This window comes from Quercus lobata, chromosome 4, assembly GCF_001633185.2.
Source record: "Quercus lobata isolate SW786 chromosome 4, ValleyOak3.0 Primary Assembly, whole genome shotgun sequence".
NCBI classification, from domain to species: domain Eukaryota; kingdom Viridiplantae; phylum Streptophyta; class Magnoliopsida; order Fagales; family Fagaceae; genus Quercus; species Quercus lobata.
Window position 1 is genome coordinate 90413973 of NC_044907.1, and position 25727 is coordinate 90439699.

At 33.7% G+C, this 25727-nt stretch overlaps 1 protein-coding gene across 5 annotated transcripts; it reads right to left on the bottom strand.

The window, feature by feature from the left end:
• Nucleotides 1-7252: 7252 nt before the first annotated feature.
• On the bottom strand, nt 7253-13983 carry LOC115986592 (cyclic nucleotide-gated ion channel 1-like). Of its 5 annotated transcripts, XM_031109769.1 has the most exons (10): nt 13965-13983; nt 13712-13758; nt 12574-12666; nt 11073-11598; nt 9995-10207; nt 9539-9834; nt 9289-9400; nt 8656-8892; nt 8175-8569; nt 7253-7759 (listed from the first exon to the last, which is right to left on the bottom strand). In XM_031109769.1, exons 3-10 carry the CDS (start codon nt 12600-12602, stop codon nt 7456-7458), a joined length of 2112 nt encoding a protein of 703 aa, XP_030965629.1. In that variant the 5' UTR covers nt 12603-12666; nt 13712-13758; nt 13965-13983; the 3' UTR covers nt 7253-7455. The 5 variants fall into 5 exon arrangements, with proteins under 5 accessions (XP_030965629.1, XP_030965631.1, XP_030965630.1 ...); XM_031109771.1 differs by lacking the exon at nt 13965-13983 and having other exon boundaries at nt 13733-13957; XM_031109770.1 differs by lacking the exons at nt 13712-13758; nt 13965-13983 and adding an exon at nt 13608-13704.
• Between the last annotated feature and the right edge of the window lie 11744 nt (nt 13984-25727).

A 25727-nucleotide genomic window follows, 5' to 3' on the forward strand; every position in this document is an offset into this window, starting at 1 on the left:
TTTTTTTTTTTTTTTTTAATTCACAGATGGTTGAATATTCAAATGGGCATAAAAATAAAAAAATAAAAATATGGTTTTTGTCTAATGCTTTCAATATTGGATATGTTGTGATTATGATATATGTTTGAAAATTGACATATGTCATGATTTTAGCATGTCCAGTATCACAGGACACTGATCAGAAACCACATCCAAAAAAGAAAATATTGAGTTGTCAATTATGCTTTGAATTTAATATTTTTTTATTTGCATAATTATGTTTTCTTAGAATTTAATATATTTTTTCCTAAAATAAATAAAAAAATTTAATTTCTATATTAGATTTGTTGCGATTATGATATATGTTTGAAAATGGACATATGTCATGATTTTAGCGTGTCCAGTATCACAGGATACTGAACAAAAACCACATCCAAAAAAGAAAATATTGAGTTGTCAATTATGCTTTGAATTTAATATTTTTTTATTTGCATAATTATTTTTTCTTAGAATTTAATATATTTTTTCTAAAATAAATAAAAAAATTTAATTTCAATATTGGATCTGTTGCGATTATGATATATGTTTGAAAATGGACATATGTCATGATTTTAGCGTGTCCAGTATCACAGGACACTGGACAGAAACCACGTCCAAAAAAGAAAATATTGAGTTGTCAATTATGCTTTGAATTTAATATTTTTTTTTATTTGCATAATTATGTTTTCTTAGAATTTAATATATTTTTTTCTAAAATAAATAAAAAAATTTAATACATTTTACTTGCATTATAAAATTTATAACATTAAAAATATATTTGAAATATAGATGTTTGTATTTATTTGGATTATTTTAGTTAATTTTTCAATTTTTACTAATTTAATATATTTATTTATCTTTTAAATAATTATTTAATTAATTATGCCATCATCACAGGTAAATTTCGGTTGAACCTTGGTCTAACCTTATAAATCTTAAATCTCTTCTTTTTCTGATTTTTTGAACCGTTTGGACTTGAAAACGAGATTTTCAAAATGTTAGCTGGATTTTACCCATTTTTTTAAATATTATTCTTTATTCTATTCATCTTTACCAAACTAAACATTCATTAAAGGAACACTTACAAAAGCTAGTCCAAAACTTTTCTTACCTTTTTTGTAGTGTACAAACATTCTGAGACCATAAAGGAAAAGAGAGATAAAGAGATATTACTTATGAGGAGATAGAATAAAAGACAATAAATAATTGAATTCGTTGTGTGTTTGGATCCACGTTTATTGGTGTCTGCGTTTAGCTACGGCGCATTTTTTTTTTTTTTAAGCTACAACTTTTGACTATTCTCCCGTGAACAGTGCATCGGATGCACTATTTACAGATCCCACAAATTTCACTTTTCAACTATTTTTTTATTAAAAATGGGTCACACATTTAAAAATTATTTTACTATAATGTTTTCAATTTTCAGTTTTCAGTTTTAGTAAAATAAGTACTATCTAAACAGACCCTCGATAGCAAGCTCTATAAAAGGGAATTGTACAAAGCATAAAGGAGAGTAACACTTACATCGCTGTCTTAGAAACAAGACCAGACGCTCAATTCTATAGGAAAAACAGGGGGTGGGTCTTTTTCTGATCTGGACAAGTGCCAAACACATCAATTGGTTGTACATTAGATTTTTTCTAAAACCACATCTATTTGTTTGCTAATCTTACTCTTTCTTCTTCTTACATAGCTCTTTTCCTCTTTTTGGATTTATGGAGTCGATCTGATGTTACAAAATTTTCCAATCTTAATGCATAAGTTAGTCCTTCCAAAATAATAATGCATATGTTAAATATTAGCTATGATACATTCCATGTTGAATATGCTTGAATAAATGCGGAAGAGAAAAGCATAAATTAGGAACACAAAAACACGAGGGTTACATGGTGAGTTACATCACTATTTTTTATATATAAGAGTGTAGTACAAAATCTGTGTTACAATGAACTCTAACATTTTTTTTTTTTTTTGAGAAGCACAATGAACTCTAACATAAGTATATATAATAAACTAAACTCTAAACTAATAGGCTTCTAGTAAAGTGAGAGACTTGGATTGCACATAAAATAGAATTAGGATTAGATCTATACTAATGAGCTAATATATCTCTAACAGCATAGACTACACTCTCCAAATTTTTACATGAGGTTGAACTTGAACCCTCTCCAACTTATATAGAAGGACACAAAAAATGTCAATTGATCCATAATTAAACCATTGGTGATTAATATTAAATAGTCCATTTAGATGTATGATCACATCTAAGACAAAATTATGGAATTATCAATGCACTTTTAAAATTCTATAATTCTATACTTATATCATATGATTTTTTTAATAGTAATAAAATTTTTGGTCATTAAATTTTTGTGAGAGTCATGTCAAGGATGTTATATAATTCCCCAATAAAATAAATTATCTTCAGCATGCATAAAAAAATAGTTATTTATACGTAATAAAAGAAAGAAGCTCAAAAGAGTTTTAAGTTAATCCACCCTAATTTTGTTCTCATGTGTCGCTTTTTTAAAATTTTCCATTCCATTTAAAACACTTCCACCAAGTTAAAGCTACGACTTCTAACCCATTTGAATTTCTTTTAGAATTTTTGAAAACTTATTATTGTGTGGTATGATTTGGTCAAGGTTTTTTTTTACTGAAACGAAAGTAGTTTTACTAGGGGTCTAAGTTAACCAAATTTGGAGAGAGAGAGAGAGAGAGAGAGAGAGAATGCTTCAAACCCCAATATTGTTCTAAATACTCTTATACAAATTGGAACATCTTAGTTTGACAACAATAATAAAAAATAAAAATAAAGTAGTAGAAGAGCATAGTGACTTGGTAATGAAGTAAAAAACCAATTTAAAAAATTCTCTTTAATGGAAAAATCACTCTATGGATCCAATCCCAAAGCTAATTAACTATAGGAAAAACAATTACAACAGTCTACTTAAAAAATAAACCCTTATACAACTAGACTCTTTATTGTAACCTTTGCAAATATCGTATTTACCTTCCTATCACAATACTCTTAGAACCTCTGGAATCTTCCTAAGCAAATTTCCTTAACGAACTTCTCGCCTGCATGAACCAGAATCTTTGACACTCCAAGGAACCTTTTGAAGGTTTTCTAGAATAAGCACACTAAAAAAGATTTCTGTGGTTTCAAGAACAGTTTGGAGCTAAAGGTGTATAGGAACAAACAATAGTTTTCATGTTCTCACTCAAAACACAAGTATGATTTTCTATGTTTAGGTTTAGAAAGAAAGGAGCAAAACTAGATATGTTTTACTCTAGTATAATTGCCTTTTTACCTCTAAAAGATGTACAAGTGATTTATATAGGTGCAAAAAATAGGCGGAGATCCTAACATAAACCCTTTTGTTTTAATAGAATTTGGATTGCACATTGCGCAACTTAGATCAAGTGAAATTGCTTCTCACTTGAGTGTGATTCCTGTATTTAACATGGTTGTGCCAACATCAAACAACTATAGCTCACTCATTTGAAAATTTAAATTGAGTTAAATTTTTGTTTGTTTTAAAGCCTTGAAAATATACTTCAATGAACAAAATATCACTTAGGAATTCATTATGGTGCAAAGAGATAAGGAAAAGATAATCAACTCTTCATCTTTGAGCAAATCAAAATTTTGTCATATTTTAGTAGCTTCTAACCCAAAATTTACCAAGTTAAATCTTTAAGTATTCTCACAGGTACGGAATTTGACAAAATTAATAAAACTGGGTCTCACAGTATTGTTCACATATTTAAAAATTATTTTTTTACAGTATTTTCAGATTTTAATTTTCAATTTTCAAGGTATTCAAATGGACAGATAATAATAAAATTTGCAAAACCATCTATCAAACCTAACCAAAAAAAAAATTTTGTACGAAAAAGGGAACTTAAAAAATTTGTGTTTACTGTTTGAAGGATGTCACTGACTTTGTTAAATATTCTTGAATATTCCAAAGCACCATTCACAAGAATAGAATGTGACATTTAGATAAGAAGCAAGATCAAAGATCCGGTATAGCAAGCTCAAGTAGAAAAGATAATATGATGTGAGCCTCTGACCCACCTCATGGATATTGTGCCTTTATGGGTCCTTTGGATTGAACTTATTTTTGTTAAAATTGAAAACTGAAAACACTGTAATAAAATAATTTTTAAATGTGTGAATAGTATCGTGGGATCCATTTTTAATATTTTTAAATGCGTAAACTGTGTTACTACAGTGCGTGAATAGTATTGTTACAATGATTTTTATCTCTGCACAGTAAATTCATGTGATTTTACTATTCATGCACTAAAAAAAAAAAAAACACGCTGAACTCAGATGCGCAATCCAAACGGGTAATACATATTTTTTTTATAAATTTTTGGGGAAAAACGAAATTGATAGTGAGCCTTTATTTCAATCTTACGCTCGGCCTACCTCCTAAGTGCCTTTATTTCAATTGACAATATTCCAACCAATCCATTAAATATTTGAATCATTCTTCTTTAATTGTCTTTTTTTTTTTAATTTTTTTTAATAAATGTAATACTGTGTCTTATGTATATTACAGTAAGGGTATGTTTAGTTGGGGTGAAAACAAGGAGGATGAAAAATAGGAAGAAAAAAATAGGGTGAAAAATGACATTTTCTACTGTTTGGCTCAAGAGAGAAAATAAGAGAGAGACAGAAAATGGGGAGGAAAATTTTCCCTTCAGGCCCACATTTTTTTATCCTCCCAAATTGGGAGGAAATTTGGAGAAAAAGTGCTGACTAATGTACTTTTATTCATCTTACCTACCCCTCACTTTATTCATCTTATTTAATGAGTGTAAATTTGCTGACCACGTTTTTACTACCGACGTTTTTGTTGCCCAATTGCCCAGTTAAATCATTAGTGCAAGTTTTGATTTGTATAAATCAGTGCAAGTTGATTTGCCCAGTTGCCCAATTAAATTATTTGTGCAAGTCTTGATTTATAAGTTTTGCCCAGTTAAATTGCTTAGCTTATTCATCTCACTTACTTCTCATTTATTCATCTTATTTAATGAGTGTAAATTTGCTGACCACATTTTTGCTGCCCACGTTTTTATTGCCCAATTGCCTAGTTAAATTATTAGTACAAGTTTTGATTTATACAAATTTTAGTGCAAGTTGATTTGCCCAGTTAAATTATTAATGCAAGTTTTGATTTATATAAATCAGTGCAAGTTGATTTGCCCAGTTGCCCAATTAAATTATTAGTGCAAGTTTTGATTTATAAGTTTTGCCTAGTTAAATTGCTTTAGCTTATTTGTCACCCATGTTATATTCACTAGTTGAATAGTGAATATAGGAATACCTTGGTTACAAAATCTTTTGCCCAGTTAAATTTATATGTACACTATTGTAATTTTTACATTAAAATAATAAAAATAATAATAAAAATTTATATATATGATGTGGTAAATTTTATATTATTTAATAAGTACAAATAAATCTATTTCTTACATATTACGTAACAAGAATATAATAGTCAATTTATATAAATTACATTTTCTATCCTTCAACTTTTCTTTTCAACCACACTTTTTCACCCCTCCAACCAAACACACACGAGGGAAAACTAAAAATTTTCTATCCTTCCAATTTTCCATCCTCCTAATAATTTTTTATTCTTCCACTTTTCCACTCTTCTAACCAAATGGACCCTTAAACTTTGTTGTCAATTAATTTAAGATTTAAAAATAATATTACATTCACAATATTTTCACAACAATTTAACAATTTAATACTAATTCTTATATAGGCTTATTAATAATATCACCATTTTATCTATCACTAAAAATTTGCTACCTAACTTCTTGTAAAAATGTTTTGTATCAAACTTTTTTTCTCAATAGTTTAATAATTGAACTGATGCCTTACATGATAAATTTGTGAGTTTGTGACCAATCAAATCTTTTGTTGGTATTTATCATTAAGTCTAATGAATTTAATCGCTTGAACACTTGCAATGTCTGTTACATCTCACTCATGAGAAATGACCCCAAGCAGTGATCAGGAATGGAGTATGGACCACAGCCCCAAGCTTTACAAGAAACATCTACAATCTTTTTGTAGGGGATCAAAACTCAACAGATATTTTCTTTTGTTTGTTCAAACTTCAAAGAGATAACAGATATACTTATCACTCGCATCTTTTCAAGTTTTAAAGTTCTATAGGGACAACAAATTGTACCTATACAATTTCCTCTCTTACAAATTCAATAATTGTAAAGGTTTAAATTATGATTTAAACCTTTGACCTCTCATTTGAAAACATTAAAAAGCATCAATCAATTAAACTGGAGAACTTTTAAAAAATCAGGGTGTTAATGGTTGTTAATGTATACAAAGCTTTAAAAAAAAAAGAAAAAAAAAGAAGCTTTTGGTTTCCCTATAGAACTTTAAGCAACCATTGTTGTTAATATATACATTTTAAACAGTTAGAAAGATACATACTCTCTATGACTCTATTGTTGGTTAGCACTCTACCTTAATGATTGAGAATTATGACTCTATTGTTGGCTAGCACTTTACCTTAATGGTTGAGAGTTTTTTTTTAATGATTTTAAAATTACAAGCTTTGGAAATTCTCAAGGTTGATACTTATGTTGCGTGGTTATTAAATTTATATTATTATTTTTGGTAATATTTTAAAAATATAAAATTTAATTGTTTAAAATAATGTTATACGAACTCATATTAAGTAACTAAATAATTAATATTTAACCAGGTAATATTAAAGCATTCTTATGAAAATACACACACACACACAAAAAAAAAAAACTGTAAAAAGAAAATTTGAAGGGAGTCAATTGCCTTTCCGTTTTTTCTTTATTTTTTATTTTAAAGGCAATTGACCCCACTTAAATGATTTAAAGTATCTAAATAATTTATCCTAGCCTTTATTATTTTTTTAAAAAACTCACTTTGAAATTGCTCAATCAAATTGACTATAGTGGTTTAGTTATAATATTTGCAAATGTTATATGTGCAATCTGCTTTTTTAAATGATAAATTATAACTCAACATAAATTGACCATTGCTCATTTGCAATCCATTAGTCGATAAATCAATCTGCACTAGCAAAAATATCATATGCTCTGGCCTACTTTGTGGAATCCAGCTTTCAAATAATCTATTGAATCATTGTTCTCAAGTTCCTAAGGCACCAATAGGATTTTAAAGTTTGGAGAATCATTGCTGTTAAAAGTGTGCCTTTCATTGTCTATTGTGAACAGAGAATTATTGATGCCAGCTTATAAATCAGTTAGATACTTAAAAGTAGGATGTTTGCTTATAAAACATGTTGCACGTGCTATATATATGTACAGAAAACTCTCACATATGAACAATGCATGTATAACACAAACTTACAGTATAATTCACTTGAAAGTTGAAACGCCATGCTACTAATGATTTTCAGCATCAAAATTGGGTTCAGGAGGCTTCTGTGGCAGCAGTGGTAGCAATCTTTGTGGCACTCTAGTCTTGCGTGCACCATTTTGTCGCAAGGTTCGAAGTGCATTTGCAGCAAACCTTGATGCATAAATAGTAGCACCAAGACTTGGTGAGTTCCCAGCTTCATTTGCCAAAGCATCTTGCAGTCTGTCTTCTGCTTCACGCAAAGACTTATCAAGCTTTCTCTTACAATACCGGCGCCAAGCTACTTGGATAAAACAGGCTCCCCACGTCCTCCATTGTAGGGAGTAGAACCTGGAAGTCATCATCGCAAAAAATGCATTATGAGGGCTAATCAAAGCGCTCATCAGAGTTTTAATAGCCATTATTTCTTTCTTTTGATTATACATTTTCAAATTTCTTCCACGCTAGTAGCATCAATGCCCCATCCTAACAATACCAAAAAGCAGGGCAAGCCTAAAATGTCGCTTCAAGTTAATTCTATTAAAGAAAAAAAACAATGTGACTTGCTTTTATGTAAGGAAAACCTATCAAATCTATAGATTTTAATTGGATGATTAGATTATACTGTTCTAAAATTGAAGCAAAATTGATGGCCCATCCTCTACTACAATTTATGCAGAAGTTTTTGTTTCTATAGACCTGCATTTTTTAGACAGCCGTGATAATAGTTATCTAAAAAGTTGATAAGCATGGCTTCAATCCTTGCCTGAAAGTGTGCTGGAGCTGCTTGCTATGAAGACGCCGAAACTGAGATGCCACAAACTTCAAGTCATACGCCATTAAAGCAAAGGCTTCAACCTCTATTATAGCTACCACTGTTCTAGTTGAGATGGGGAGATTTGTAGAGGGGTGAGGATCCAATGCCCAAGTAAGAAGCTCTTCTCCACAGAAGTCACCAGCCTTGAGATCAGCAGAGTTAAAGAAACCAGTCCTTCCACCATTGGTAGTCATAGTGGCTAGGGTTCCTCTCATGATAAAAAGCATCTCATCCACTGGATCCCCCTCACGGACAATGCAGCTCTTTGCTGTGTATAGTACTGGCTTGAGATGATCACAAAGCGCATCCAATAGTTGTTCATCCATTTTTTCAAACATTGGCACCTAAAAAAATAAAATTGACTTAATGAATGCAAGAGCTAGATGTTGGACACGAAGGAAAAAAAAAAAAATCAAAGAAAAACACTAACTCTCTTGAGAAGATCTAAGCAAAGATGTCGCTTTATGTCCCTCCTTAGGTCTTTAGGAAGGTTACGAACTAGATTCTCTTCCTCAACACCTCTGGTTTCTTGCCATTTATACTGTTCGTATCGTCTGATCCGCTCCCTTAAGTTCTCAGGGAGCATACGGTGGGACATCCACTGTTCTGCATCAGTCCTTTTCACTCTCATCTCTTCCACTCTCACCGTTGTGGATTGCAGATATTTCTATAACAGCACAGAAACATAATATAGCACCTTGGTTCATCAAATCAAGGACTATGAGGATTCCAACAAAAGGTTTCAAGTTGGAGTTAATAGTGGATACAATTTGTAAGATACCATGTTTTTACAGAAGATTTGGCACTTGGCACTGGGAAAATTAAATAAGAACAGCAGAAACATTGAGAATAAATACAACAAAGAGAGATTAACGGAAGATGGCAGAAAAATGCAACTATACATGTTTCTTATGGATAAATTAACAAAATTTCATAAGCCCATCACATCAGTTGGAAGGTTTGGATGATATGCTTATGCACAAAGCCCAAATGTATAATCATAATCATTTTATAATTTACAAGATTGAGTTGCAAACAGAATTGATGAGGATCGAAGTTTTACCTGCATATTGCCAATAAGTAATGAGAATAATACCAACCCAAAGATTGATATGAAGACAGCAAAGATTATCTCCCCAACATAAGTGCTTGTTTTCAGGTTTTGGCCAAGAGAACTGATGAAACAAAAAAAGAAAACACAAGTTAAAAAAAGCCTCTAGCTGTAAAGCATTCACTCACAATGAGATCATATATAGTTTTGACTGCAAGGAAACTGAGAAAGAATATAATTTGAGGATCATATATTTACTAACCTAAGACCACGAAGACCCCACCAAAAGCAGTAAAAGAATTTCTCTCGAAAATTTCTTGATTCCACCACTCCAGATTTAAGAGCATCAGTAAATATTCCAAAGTTGAAGACCGTTTTATTTTTAATGTCATCAGGATCAATAAAAGGGCAATTTTTATATGGATCTACATAGCTTTTGCTACGGTCCTTTCCACAGTAAAAATCTTTATCTTCACAACCAATAGTGTTGTCACAGTGTTTATGCCAGCATGTATCCTCTCGTTCAATGGCAAACAAGTACCAAAAAGCTCCTACAACCTGGTTTGTCATATTTATTTGTGAACAGAAAATCTCAGAAGTATTGCAATAAAAAAAAGAAAGAAAAAGAAAAAAGAAAAAAGAAAAAAGAAAAGAAAAAGAAGAAGCAAATCTCAGAAGTAGTGTAATTAAGTATTCAAAAACCACCAAATCAACTTACGTGACTGGCGAGCATATACAGAGAAAGATTATAAGCAGCTCCAGCCCATGCTGTCTGAGTCAGTATGCCCGAGGTTCTTGTTACTTCTACATATAGTGGATAGATCCGCAAAAGTCTTGGCACATATTGGGAGAAGATTACTGACTTCAACATCTCCTTCATGACTAAGGGAACTTCGGTTTTCATTGAGGGAATGATGAGAAACGTTACCACCTGAACAATGTAAGACATCATAATTGTAAAACTGACATTATCTTAACTGCTTAATTCTTTTACATCAAGCAATTAACAAAATTTCAACTAAAGACATGGTTCATTCTTCTACATATAAGTTGTTATATGCATTATGCGCCCATGTGTGTTCAAAGTATCACTTTGGCATAACAAGATCAGTTCTGCTATTGAAAATAGCCAAATGTTTTGTCAGTGCATAAGTTTAGAAATCATGTAGTTATTCAACCTCCAGAAAACTGTCTGTTATGTGTCTTATTTATTTACCTTTTTTTTTTAAGTTAGGAAAAATTAGGAGTATGTTATGATAGATTCATATATGTTTGTATTAGGATGAGTTATGATTAGTTTTATTGCTAGAATATTATAGGAATACGGTGCTTACCTTGATCTAATTGGAAGTCAGATTCAGATGTGGATAATGAATAATGATACTCATGATTTCCCAAACTATAAATTGTTCATTAGTCTAACTTGGAAGTCTAAGTTTCCCTCAAAGAAAGCCTAACTCTTACTATGTCTTTTAACCAAAATAGAAAAAAAAAAAAATGAGGAAATAAATTATTCATAAAATTAACCTACCACAAACAAACCAATTCATTAATCTGTTACGTAAGCACATTTCCTTAAGTTGGTGTAACAGCAGCAAAAATGGAAGTGAATGAAACATAACTCCCTGCACTGATGGCAAAGTAACAAGTTGGGTGGGGTGCAAGTTTCTTCAGTGCGAACCTATCACTACAGTGGGAGCTGAACTAAATGTCGTGATGATTGCAGAAAGAACATAGAGTTCTTGTAATAAACTAGAGTAATGATACTTCACACTGATCAATTGTCACATGCATACCTGTGGCAATGGAAGAATTGACAGAATGTCAATGAAGAAGTATGTGGATAAGTATCTTTTTGCAATAGCCACCGGATCAGTTATTGTCTCACCCCTTCCAAATACTCGAGAAGAAGGAGCAATAAACCCAGTTCGAAACTGAAAGATTATATGAAGTGCATAAAAGGCATCAAAGAGTGAACGAAGAACACAAGCAATAATCGTCAGAGTTTCATCTAAATCAAGGCATTTGTCCTTGTCATCGATCACTGGGATGTAAAAGAACAAAGGATCCAGGGCAACAGCTATGACACAAGAGAGTACAAATATTTTATTCCAAGTTTGAAGAAATTGACCCTGTGGATCAAGAATTGTCTTCCTAAGAGGAGGACCAGACTCTTTACTTGGCTGATCACCTACAGAAGGAATGCCACTAATCTTCAAAACATTGCCAAAAGTTGATCTTGGTTTTCTCAGTTGTGGTCCATCATCAATAGAATATCTCCACTCAGAACTCTCAGATCTCTCTGAACTCCAATCTTCAAACCTGGATGAAAAATAAATATAATTATAAAGTAGCATGCATAAAGAAAGTTTCAGCAGCTATTTAAGTACTTGAATGGATACTACCAGAATGAATAACTTATTGGAATCCTTTATGAATTGATAAATATGAGTGGTTCCTAACTGTGAAATGGTGCACTAAAAATGAACAATGAATGAACAAGTGACAACCCAGTAATTCACTCATTTGCAACATTACCAATCACCAAATTGGGTCATTTAAGTTCTCTATATGTTTACAGCCTAAACTAGAATGTCTTTTCATGATCCTAAACAACATGATTTTTTAGATTTTTCCATCTAGTACTTTCTAGAATAGTTCCAATTGTATCAATGATTCAACATCAACTACAATTTTAAAATCATTACAAATTAGACCCTTAAGGCTTATAATGAGTGTCAAATAAAAGTGAAGGAAATCCAAATAAGCTGCTCTTGAGACATGTCTAGGCATTACAGGTATTCAATATGAATCATAGGATTTTTTTACACTGAAGAATATCACAAAACAGATTATTCATTTGTAAAAGAGAAAATAGAATAAATACAATATAATTTAAACACCATTATTGAGTTGAATTTTTGCACTAGAATACTATTTATCATTTGTTTGTGGGGCTTTTTAGTGTAAGATTTAGTCTTAAATGTAACTTACTGATTTTGGTTACTTTTAACTAGTATATTTTATAAGAGTCCAAATTATAACCATTTTCAAACTTTATGAGTAATTATGATAGATATTGATGCAAAACAATAGAAATTTCATAACTTAATTAAAAATCTGAAGTTTTTCATGAAATTACTCCCAAAAATTTTCTTATTCCATGATACCATCAGCACATATAGACATATAGAAGTGACATAGACACTCTGATAAAATTGTGTGCTTAAAAGAATCTAATTAACAGAATAATAGCAACAATGGAGACTATTGGAGTTCAGACTTGAACAAACTGACCTTACAAATTTAAGTCGCTTGAAATCCATTTTCTTCAGCCAGTTAAATGTCCAATCTTAAGCACCAAACTTGCAAAAGCTTAAAATCCAGACCCTGCAGAAGTACAAGTTCAAATTTGAGAATCTGTTCAATGAAAACCAAGAATTGTGCATGGTAAAGTAGAAGCCAAAAGATAATTGGGAGTAACATGTATGCAATTTTATGACTACCACAGATAAATTATTGAGCAAAAACTAGTGCTAGTTTAACATAAACTTATTTATTTAACTTAAAAATAAGTCAAGTAAACGTATAGATGAATTAAAAAAGATAACAATCATGCAGAACTTAACATTTAACAAAAAATAACAAATAAAAATTAAGAAAAAGAAAGACGCGTTGTACTGTACCAAACAGGTAATTTATATGCAGTCTACTATTAATTTTTTTTTTTTTTTAGGAAACCAGTAACTTCAAATGTGTAATCTGACAAGTTGTACAAAAAACAAAATTCACTTTCTAGTTTATACTAAACCCAACACATGTTGGAAAATTGATTAGTGATTAGAAAGGACTAAAATAAAATTAAAATATCAAAAGCAAGTGTATCAAGTGGACTACTGTTTTTAGTGTATTAAAAAAATACTATAATTAGGAAAAGATTTCCACCCCGAATCATAAAATATGACAGTTTTTGCATAATCCCAAGCATAAAAGGGAAGTCAAATTTTTAATAATAAATAATTAGAAAAGGATAAGTCAAAAAAATAATGAACATAGCCAAAATTAAAATTTTTATTATATTCACCAGTAAAAGAAAATAAAAGAGCCCAAAAAAAAAAAAAAAAAACAGAAACTGCAACTCTCTGTTTGGTTCAAAAAAAAAGGGTCCTTACTAGAGATTTAAAAAAAAAAAAAAAAAAAATTCTAGTTTCTGGTCGTTTGCTGAGAAAAGTTCTCAGTTGAGTTGCTACCCAGAAATTACAAAAGATAAATAAATAACTAAAACGAAAAACCAACCCGTTACCCCTATTACAAAGGCAAAATTGGTGTACCAAAGTCAATCAAAGTAAAGGGTCTTGCTTTCCTTTCTCTTTCAACCGTTTCTCGTCAACCAAACAGAAATTTGAACAGAGAATGAATGAAACAAAAGTATTACATGAAATGATAGAGAAGATACTTGGCCTTCCTTGACCCACTTGCTAGCTGTTGCTTTCAGAAAGAAAATGATTATTATGAGGATAAAAATGAAGGAGAGAAGCTTCGTAAAGAAAATGGCTGAGAGATACGCCCTCAGAAGAAAGTTCGTGAAGAGAACTGCAATGACAGTTACTGTCAGCGTGTTGAGCTCAACTGTCAGAGAGAGTGAGATAAAAGAAAAGGAGAGGGAAACATAAACCATGGACACATACCGCGGGAAGACTCAAGGGTTCCATATAATAAAACCAAGACAAAGACACAGACAGCTTCCTGGAAATGGTATGACTAATATTATATCATGGTGGGCCTATATTGGTTTGTATACTACAGGCAAGTATTGTTAAGTCTAATACTTGATACAAGATATCTTCTTCCTGATTTTGGAATCCCAAATGTGCTATAAAAGTATAAAAATCAGTGACCATGTCATACATCTATGTCTAATATTTTTTCTTACTTTTTTAATTATTTTTCTCTCTATTAATTTATCACCTTACAATTACTTTCTCTCCAACATTTTCCCATCTTTTACTTTTTTTTACCTCCCCACAAAAAGACACCTACCGAGTGTCAGTTCAAACACAAAAAATCACTTTCTTGAGACATGTTTTGGAATTTGCTACAATAAAATTCTAACGAGCCTCATGCTAATAAGTGTCTTTAAGGTATTACTTAATAATCTATTTTAGGAAAATTTTGACACTATTTTTATAAAAAATAAAAAAAACTTTTAAAATATTAATTTTTTTCTTTATAAAAACTTCCTTTAAATGAATTATTAATCAATACTCTAAGAACATTTGTTAACATTTCCCTTCTAATAATAACAGCACATGGGGAGATGTGGTATAAATATTTGGTTCTTTTTTTTTTTGGAACTTTCTCTCAAATGATTGGTTAAAATTAATTAATAATTTATCAAATTTTCTCTCTCTTATACCTCTTAGTGACGTTGGGAACAACCAAAAGGATAAATGAAGAAAAAGTATTTAAATAAAGTGGTGAAAGTGTAGAATGTGTAATATAAGATGAATTGTAAATTAGACATTTTTGGATAGGCATCACTTTAAGTTTTTTTTTAAAAATCTTCTCCCCTCTCCTTGTGTATGTGTTAAAAAAAATACTTAGTATTCTCAAAAAAAAAAAAAAAAAAACGTATTGTAAATTGGTGTGTTAAAATATATAAAGTAATTTTTGATTTATCAAAATAACATTATTTTTTTTAGAATGCCTGATATTAATGCTCTTATAGACCAAGTTTTGTTTAATGAGTTAGTGTGAACGCACCTTTCGGTGTATTGTGATTTTGGGTTAGTTTATACTTGAGAGTTTTTGTTAGTTTATAGGTGGTTGTAATTTTTTTCATTGATTGTAAATTTTGGTCAGTATTGCCTGTAGATGTAGGCTTTGAGTTTGTCAAACCAAGTTAAATTTTGTATGTTGTGTTGCTTGCTATTTTAGTGTTTTTCATGTATTTTACAACAACTGGCATAAAAATTATTGATTCGAGCTTAGGAAAAAAAAAAAAAAAAAAACATAATGGTTGAGGTGAAGCTTTTTGATGACAAAAATAGTTTTATCATTTGGCAAAGCACTATTAAAGTCATTTTAGTAATGCCAGAATTGATTAAGGTGTTGTTTGAAAAGTTAAAGAATCCTCACACTAAGTCTGACAATGAATGGAAAGAGCTTGAGATGAAAGTAGTGAATACTATTTGTTTAAATCTTACCCTAAGATAAAGTATAATATGTGGAATGAGACTTCCCCCAAGAACTATGGAAATAGTTAGAGAAAGTTTATATGTCAAAGAAATTGACAAATTGATTGTGCTTGAACAAATAGTTGTATCAGCTATGCATGGAGGAGGCTATTGGCATTAGAGATCATATGAATGTTTTTAATAAATTGATTACTCAATTATCGATCATGGAGACTAAGATTAAGAAAGAGGATCACTCCGTCCTTTTTACAACACTGCTAGTTGGTAGGGAGACATTCAAGTTAAAATATATTTGAAAGTTCAAAAACGTGTATAAACACCTATGAACGTTTAGACCCCCAAATTACAACTTAACCAATTCAAGGAATATGTCAAACAACTAGTGTGCAGAAACTTAACATACGCTATAATATGGAATTGGTAAAAACTATCTAAGCCAAAACAAAACACAATCCACAGCAGATAATAAAAAAGGCAAAGATAGAGAGGAAGGAAGATGCAAACACAAAGACAACAGGCGATGTGTTATCGAAGAGGAAACCGAAGCCCTCAGCGTAAAACCTCTCCGCTGCCCTCCAAGCGGTAAACAATCCACTAGAAAATACAGTTGGGATACATGGACAGCAATAGACCCTCCAAGCCTAATCTACCCAGTGCACCTAAGCCCTCCAAGCTTCTTGCTCCAACGAGGTTGTGCCGAACCTTTTTCTTTTCTAGCTTCCCGGATTCCGCTACTAGACCGTAGCATCAACCAATGAAGATTGGTTCCTTCCTAACTGCTTCCCAGAAATCCAAACAGCTCTCTCACAGTAATGATAATGGTGAGAATCAGGTTTGGTATAATGCCTCTCAAGGATTTGACAATGGAGAGGAAGAGAGTTGAGGAATTTGATGAGACTCTAATGTATAGATTGTGGGTGAATCAATCTTGTTTTTCTTTAGGGTTTCTCTCTCAAAATTCTCTCTGGAAGCTCTCTTACAATCGTGGGTAAAAGGGGTATTTATACTGGAGTGGGAGAGAATGTGAAACGTCAGGTTTTACAAAACAGGGGTGGCTCGCGGCTTGACCTCGCGGCTTGACTAAGTCGCGAGATCCAATCGCGAGATAACCGTATGGCCAGTTGTCCTGTTTTGTCCTGTAGTGCTCCAGCTTGCATGACTGTTCACCTTCCAGCATGCTTGGCACGTGTGCTGCGTCTGGCAGCTTGAAGCCGCGAGTCACCCTTGAGGCCCAGCCTCGAGTCTCTGTTTTCTTGTACACTCTTGAGCAGTCTTCACTCTATTTTACTCACCACCCTTACATCAAACCCACCTAAATACAGGGTTACTAAATGCTGAATTACAAGCAAATTTGGCACGGAATAAAGCCAATTAGAAGGTTGAATAAATTCAACCTTACAATCTCCCCCTTTGGCTATTCCGTGACAAAACCCTAAAACAGACTCTAGACTTAACATGTGAGTTGGGAACAGTTGAACAAAAACTCACTCACACCTAACTCTAGAAGTTGTGAAGCACTTGAATCATATGAACATAATACTCCTGAAACACAACAATACACCATGATCATTGTAAGCAGAAAATCATAAAATGCATATGAAACAGGCAATATGTGATCAAGCAAAGATGGAGTTAAGAAACAAATCATGGCTTGATCAACCAAGTGAACACCACAAGGTAGTGATCACAGTGCTCATTCACACTTGGAATGAATACAAGGACATACAAGTTAACAAGCACAAGGCAAGATACTTGTATGCTCAACACTCAACCAATGCACAATACATAAGGTATATGCATCTAGGAACAATCCTACAAGGGCACAAGAGTGACAGTACATAAATCAAAATGCAACACATTTAGATTGAAGTACTGATTTCAACATAGCATAAAGACTGCATAAAGCAAGGTACATACCATAAAGCCTACAAACTATGCATAAAACATTAACCCTAAAAGCTTACAAAAGCACATGGGTACAAACTAAAACATCCTGAATAACATCATCAAAATATATAAAAGATTAAACCAAGAGTTATAAGTTATGAGTTAGAAACAAACTATACACCAAAACCACAGTGTATCAAACCCATATAAACATTAAATACCCAAAACATAAGCCTAAACCTATAAGTTTAGAGGATAAGACTTAAGACAAAAGTATAACAAAAGTATGTGTGTACTCCCCCTATCACTATGCATACTTCCCTTTGAACTTTCTCCCCCTTACTGAATGCTCTCCCCCTTTTTGGCACGAATAGCTAAAGGCTTTCGTCCAACTTTTGTTGAATAGCATCTAGCTGATTCTCCATAGTCTCAAGACGCATTTGGACATGGTTGTTTGTGGAGTAGAGAAGTGCCACAATCTCATCAATGCGTTTCTGAATATGTTCAAGTACACTGCTGACTCTATCAGGATGAGGAGCAGTCTGTGCTTGCGGAATACTAGCCTGTGAAGATTTAGGAACAGCATGCGAAGTGGATGTGATATGTGCAGGTGTCTCTGATTCAGGTGCAGATGGAGTAACCGGAGAGATGTGAGCACTCCTTGGTGTTTTAGAGGAGTGACTTCTACTAGCTTGAAGAGTGAACATGGAAATAGGACGCTGACGGGTCAACATTTTTTCATCTGTAGGAGGAATAATGCCTTCACGAAGAATGAGTTTCATGATGAGTCTGTAAAATGGAATAATTCCACGAGCTGCAGTTCGACACGCGGTCTTCCTCAAGGTGTAGTAGATGTGAGCACATATATCAATGGGAGATCCTGTAATAAGGTCACAAAGGAATAGAGCTCTCCTAAGATTGATGAATGTAGTGTTGGACAGTGGATAGAGATTGGTGAACATGATCAACTTTAGTGTGGTCAGCTCCAACTGGATCTTTGGCCTTTACAAACTTCACTTCTTTAGTGACATTTCTAGATGAACTACTTCCTCCGGTATATCCCAATCCGGATTTGTCTGAAAACCTCTTTTGAGATGAGATAACATCATCTAGCTTCTTGGTGGTGACCCTCTCTATTTTAGCATTTGCTTGCACAACCTCATTCTTAAGAAATCTCACTTTTGTGTAAGTTTCGGATAACTCACCATTCAGTGTTTCTATCTCACATTTGGCATCCCTATATCGGATTAGGAGACTTTTGTAGTCCTCCTCTACCTTCTTCATTTTTCTCACAGCAGCCTTGGCCACCCTTGTGTACTCACCCGACTTCTCCAAGAGTGAGTTATAATTCTCTTAAAGATTTTCTGTGCTTTCATCTTCTTCAGCATCTGATTCTTCAACAATTCCTAGTGATTCATCATCACTATGTTCTCCAAAGTCTTGTACAAGCAGATTCAACTCATCTGAAGACTCAACATGAGCAATGGTCATAAAAGCTGAATAGTTCCCTTCTCCATCACAGCTCTCTTCAGATTCTGAGTCAGACGAATCCGAGTCACTCAATGTCGTGGCATACACTTTACCTTTCGATTTCAAATAATTCGGACATTCCTTCTTAAAGTGTCCATGCCCGTTACATTCGAAACAAGTGACACCTTGTGTAGGTTGGGATTCTTTTTCATCTTTCTTTTTGAATTCCCTTTTCTCCCTTCCAGAACTTTGGAATTTTCTTTTATCATCAAATTTGTCATTATTTTTGAATTTCAAGAACTTTCTGAAATTTTTGACAAGGTATGCAACATCTTTGTCAACCACATCTTCTCCCGATGAGTCTTGATCTTCCACCTTCTCATTAATGGTCTTAAGAGCTAGAGATTTACTCTTCCGTTGATTGGGCAGTGACATCTCATAAGTCTGCAGAGAACCAACACGCTCCTGTACTTTGATGTCATCAAGGTCCTTGCTCTCTTCAATCACTGTCACTTTAGCACGAAAACTTTCCGGCAATGATCGAAGGATCTTTCTTACAATTTTTGAATCCTCCGTTTTCTCCCCCAAGTTGAACTTGCTGACAACCACCTTATTTAGCTTCCCATAGAAAGAGTCAAAAGACTCATCCTCACTCATTTTAAGCTCCTCAAACCGAGTGGTCAGAATTTGTAACTTGGTGTCTTTCACTTTCTTCGTGCCTTCATAGGTGGTTTCCAAAATCTCCCATGCTTCTTTGGCAACGGTCATGTGAGAAATCCTGTGAAATTCATCTGGAGACACACCATAGAAAATAGCATTGAGTGCTTTACTGTTAGCGTTAGATGCAGCAAGTGCTGCCTTATCCCATGTGGATTTGGCTGCCTCAGGTCTGGTCCAACCAATCTCAACAGCATCCCAAACAGATTCATCAATAGAACACAGAAAAACTCTCATGCGAACCTTCCAAAAAGCATAATTACTACCATCAAAATATGGAGGTGCATTTAGGGATTGAGACCGATCCATCTCAAAAGGGAGTCAAGGATCACACAATGGTAATGAAACCAATAACAATGTACCTGGTCTGATACCAATTGAAAGTTCAAAAATGTGTATAAACACCTTTGAACGTTTAGACCCCCAAATTACAACTTAACCAATTCAAGGAATATGTCAAACAACTAGTGTGCGGAAACTTAACATACACTATAATATGGAATTGGTAAAAACTATCTAAGCCAAAACAAAACACAATCCACAGCAGATAATAAAAAGGCAAAGATAGAGAGGAAGGAAGATGCAAACACAAAGACAACACGCGATGTGTTATCGAAGAGGAAACCGAAGCCCTCGGCGTAAAACCTCTTTGCCGCCCTCCAAGCGGTAAACAATCCACTAGAAAATACAGTTGGGATACATGGACAGCAATAGACCCTCCAAGCCTAATCTACCCAGTGCACCTAAACCCTCTAAGCTTCTTGCTCCAACGAGGTTGTGCCGAACCTTTTTCTTTTCTAGCTTCCCGGATTCCGCTACTAGACCGTAGCATCAACCAATGAAGATTGGTTCCTTCCTAACTGCTTCCCAGAAATCCAAACAGCTCTCTCACAGTAATGATAATGGTGAGAATCAGGTTTGGTATAATGCCTCTCAAGGATTTGACAATGGAGAGGAAGAGAGTTGAGGAATTTGATGAGACTCTAATGTATAGATTGTGGGTGAATCAATCTTGTTTTTCTTTAGGATTTCTCTCTCAAAATTCTCTCTGGAAGCTCTCTTACAATCGTGGGTAAAAGGGGTATTTATACTGGAGTGGGAGAGGAATGTGAAACGTCAGGTTTTACAAAACAGGGGTGGCTCGCGGCTTGACCTCGCGGCTTGACTAAGTCGCGAGATAACCGTATGGCCAGTTGTCTTGTTTTGTCCTGTAGTGCTCCAGCTTGCATGACTGTTCACCTTCCAGCATACTTGGCACGTGTGTTGCGTCTGGCGGCTTGAAGCCGCGAGTCACCCGCGAGGCCCAGCCGCGAGTCTCTGTTTTCTTGCACACTCTTGAGCAGTCTTCACTCTATTTCACTCACTACCCTTACATCAAACCCACCTAAATACAAGGTTACTAAATGCTGAATTACAAGCAACTTTGGCATGGAATAAAGCCAATTAGATGGTTGAATAAATTCAACCTTACAATATTAAACCAATTCTGTTGGAGATATAGAAGGTCAAGAAGCCAATGAATAATTTAAAGTAGCATTTGTGGTGAACTCTGATTCAAGTCATGGTAAGAGTGGGTCACATGGGAAGAATCATTGGGGAAAGTAAAGATCGAAGTCTAGACCAAGGAGGGACATTAATGACATTGAGTGTTATTATTGTCATAAGAATAAGCATTACCAACATCATTGCAAGAAGTTGAAAATTAGTTAAAAGAGTTCAAGAAAATTCGTGACAATAAAAAAAATAGCGGATTCAATAAATGCTGCAACATATAGTGATGATGAAGAGTGTGGTGATCTTTTTGTGGCAAGTAGAGGAACAAATTGATTGGACACCTACAAGGCTTGTGATTATGATACGTTGGCTAATAATATAAAATGTAAAGTTTTCAGAATTAGCAAGGTAAAATTTAAGATGTTTGATGAAATTGTGAAGACCTTGAGTAATGTGAGAAATATGCTTGAGCTTAGAAGAAATTTGATTTTGTTATGATATATGGATTCTTTAGGTTATGGATATCCTACAATATGAGGAATTATGAAAGTTATTAATGGTGTTTTGGTGGTGATGTAAGAAGAGAAGTTTTCAAGAATTATGTACAAGTTGATTGGTGAGATGATTAAAAATGGAACATATGGAAGAGCAAAATACAAAGAGGAGCTTTTGATAGAACACATGGAAAGATAATCATAGATGGAAGAAAGTAAGATTCGTAGAGAATGTGACTATTGTCTAATATGGTTGTGAAGCCAAGTTTGAGTGAGGAGTTCAAGCAATTATTGATTAATAAAAGCATTTTATTTTTTGAGAGTATTTTTATATGAGCTTTTAGGACATTACATTTAGTCCATGAGATGTATTGCATGTGATTTAGGTATGGGAATGAGATTTGCATACAAAAAATTTAAAGCACAAGTTCCTTGTAAACTCATAAATCCTAATTCACAGTCGGTGATCAAATTGGCAGTTCATTTATGAAAACTACAGCATATCAATTATAATGATCTATCTTGATCATAGAGAAGAGATTTCTGATTGATATGTTGGTATGTTTAGGATACACTAAACTGGACCCCTAAAAGTTTTTTTGTTCTACCAACTACTGTCACTTGAAAAAATAAATCTTACGACTACCATTTGCATCAACTCTTATTTTCTGAGAGGAAAGTGAATTCAAACATGAAGTGTAGGCTACTTTGATGTATACTTGTAGATATCCCATTTTGTACCTCTTATGACTCGGGCTCCGTTCCCCAACGATGTTAGAATTCTAAAGCCCAAGGTTGTTTTAGGGCTTGATCAGATTGAAATTGACTTGAGGAAAGTGTTTTTGGAAAAATATAACTTTTTTATGAACTAAATAAATCTATTTTTAGGAAATTAAGGTCAAGAAACCCTAGGGCATGTGTATGCATACACGCATATGCGCACACATGTTCCAAAGCTACGTGCGCATGTTTCATACATGCGTACACATAAACGGGCCTACGCACCCATGCTAGGGTTCCTCAAACTATGAAAGGCAAGTTTTTTAGCATTAAGTGTGAGGTTTGGAATGAATCTCATATCGTTTGGGAGCTATTCCAAACCCCCATTTCTCATCTATAAAAAGCCATACATGATACATTTTCAAAACACATAGAAAATCTTAAGGGAAAACACAAGATTCACTAGAAATAGTGAATTAAAGAGGGAATTTTTCACAAAACATCCTTAAGTCAAGATTTTTTTTTTTATTAAGGCCTTTTTTGACCTTAATCTTCGAGTTTCAAGCTTACTAATCACTTTTGTATTTAATTGTGAATAGATTGATTGAGGGAAATGGTCAAAATCAAGGTAAGGAGTTTTGTGTTATGAGGTATACGTTCTAAGTCCTTTTCTTTTCTTTCTTTAATCTTTCTATTTTCTTCATTTTCTTGTTTATTTATGATATAACATGTCTGCTTAGCTTAGGTTTTCTTCGCTTTATCATTTCAAGCATGCTAGGTTGTTAGTTTTGTTTCTGCTTTGTTCTACATTTCTGTGTTAGTGTTTTAGGACGTGTATGCATACACATGCTTTCTGCATGTGCACACATACAACTAGGTTGCATACACAGAACCTATGTATGTGCACGCACACTTATGCCCAAAAACCCTAATTCAACCATTTTTGCTTCTGTTTCATTATTTCTCTTGTTTAACATGTTTCTGTCTTGTCTTGTCCTATGCTTATAAGTCTTTGTTTCTTTGCATGTGTGTTTTTTTGTCCTTAACATGTTAGAGTACGATTTTCCTTCAATGATTTCTTTGCTTCGCCATGAGCATGCGTCCATACGTCCATGCATTGATGCTTAAGTGCTATGGTGGAGTAAGGTAAGTCATGCATTCATATGAACATGCATTTGGGATATAGGTTTGATGATGAATATGAATATGTTTTTTTTGGATGAGTTGTTTTTGACATTTAGATACAATCATATTTTTATTTTGATCTTGCCATGCCTGTGTTTCGGCCATGATTCGTTTGTTGCTTTGGATGAGATAATATGAGATGCATGATAGATGTATGCTAGGCTTGAGATGTGATATGTAACGCAATGTCATGTTTGTTTGCTAGATGCATGTTAGTGTGTGTGAATCTAGAATGATAATTGTTGAACATGTCTTTAATAGATTTAGATGTAAGACACAATGAGTGAAAGCAGACCCATGGATCGGGCGGTCATGGGTGCTAACACCTTCCCAAATTATGCCTAAACTCCAAACTCATACTCTGGTAATAAGATCATTCCTTCATGTAAGGATGCTATACATATGGTTCTTAGAACTAATCTAGGTGGCAACTCTATTTCTTTTCTCAGCCTCGATCCACTCAGCTAAGGCATACTCCTCTGAACGGCACATTACGCCCATAATACTGAAGTAAGATCTTGTATGGTCAATACCTTAGATAGATTTGGGTAATCCAAAATCTCGATAGGAGACACAAAACATTTCCTTAAGATAGATTTAATGGAAATTTATTATTCAAAATGTCAAGCTTGGCAATTTTAGTGAGGCGTTACTAAAATTTATATTCAATGGAATTAGATTTCATAAAGTATAAGAATAATCAAGATATTAAATTTAGGACTCAAGTACTTAAGATGTAGTGATTTAAAAGTGATAGTAAACATTAATCTTTTATACTATGGGTGATTTCGTGGAGGGGTAAATGATATATAATAGAGTCTTTGAATGATTCAATAATCAAATAAAAACCTAGACTACAACCATAATATGATTAATGGTAACTTTGGGCCTGTCATGAATTAACAAAAGGCCCGAGACTCATTAGAGTTAGAGTATTCCTTTTCCCGTTGGTCCCACCTCAAACATCTTGTGCTAATACCCATATGGGCTAGCCCATTAGCTAACCCATTATGTTTTAGGCATATAAAAGGGATTATCCAATTGAGATTTATCCTTAAGACACCAATGTCCTACACATCTAAGAGAAAGAGAATGGTTGTCACTCTTTCTAATCTACACGGCTGCACAAGGGAGAAGAAAGAGAGTTTTTCAATTTCACAAAGGTGCTACACGGCTAGGGGTTTGATTCTTGACATGGAGAGCCCACCATTTTGGAAATCTTATGGTCATTGAAATGAGGATCAAGGAGATCTCAAGATTAAGATTTGTTGGAATTTTCTTATTTCATTTGAAAGGTTGTTGCATCAAGATTTGGTAAAAGATTCAAGAGTTCTTGCTGATTTTTTCAAAGTAACATGCATCAAGTGTATGATTCTCTAAACCCTAATCTGAAAATTCAAATGTGCTTGTATTCTGCCATCATAGAAGTAGATCTTCGTTTGTTTTCCACTACAAATGATATGTATGAGATGCATTTGATTTTCCAACAAAGGACGAGATAGAGCAACCCTACCCACAAATGGGGGTGCAAAGAGAGTACCAAAATGGGTATTAGTGAAGACAACTTATAGGCTAAAGTTGGGGGATGTGTGAAGTCCAACCCCTGGGCTAATGGGCTAGGCTTCTCTCTCACTTCCTATTCGCCACTGCGGACCGCCAAGGCTTCTCTCTCTCATGACACTCTCTATCTTTCTTGGCCTCTTCTTTTCTCTCTCTCTCTCTCTCTCTCTCTCTCTCTCTGCTACTGCAAACCACCAATGTCATCATTGGATTGAGTCCATCTCCTGTCTCTCTTTATTGTGACAATTGGGCTTGAGATCAATCTAATGGTGGGTTGATATCAACATTTGGATATGTGCTGATTGTGATTGGGTTTTTGTTTTTGTGTGTGTTCATATGGGTTTGATGGTTGTGATGGTGGTGGTGGTGATTGATTTTGGCAGTGGTTTTATTCAAATGAAGAGAGATAGAAAGAGAAGGACTTGATAGATTTGGTGATGTGGGTTTGGTGGTGGTGGGTGGGTTGTGGTTGTGATAGTGTGTTGTTGTGGCTGGTGGTGGCAGTTGTTGGTGGTGGCTGCTAGTGATGGGTTGTGGTTTTTTTATTTTTTATTTTTTATGATTGGCTGTGGTTGTGGTTGTGGCTAATGACGGAGGTGGCTAATTGTGGCTAGTTGCTATAGGTTTTTGTGGTGGTTGTTTTTTATTATTTTAATGAGTTGTTTGTATTATCTTAAATGATGTGGTAAAAAAAAAATAGAGTATTTGATGTTGGGTGTATTGTAAA

Coding starts and splice junctions, on each gene's coding strand:
- LOC115986592 (XM_031109769.1), bottom strand. CDS start 12,602: ATGGATTTCAAGCGACTTAAATTTGTAAG. Junction 9,401..9,538: donor TGGGGTCTTCGTGGTCTTAG/GTTAGTAAATAT, acceptor TTGTTTCATCAG/TTCTCTTGGCCAAAACCTGA. Junction 7,760..8,174: donor CAGCTCCAGCACACTTTCAG/GCAAGGATTGAA, acceptor GATGACTTCCAG/GTTCTACTCCCTACAATGGA.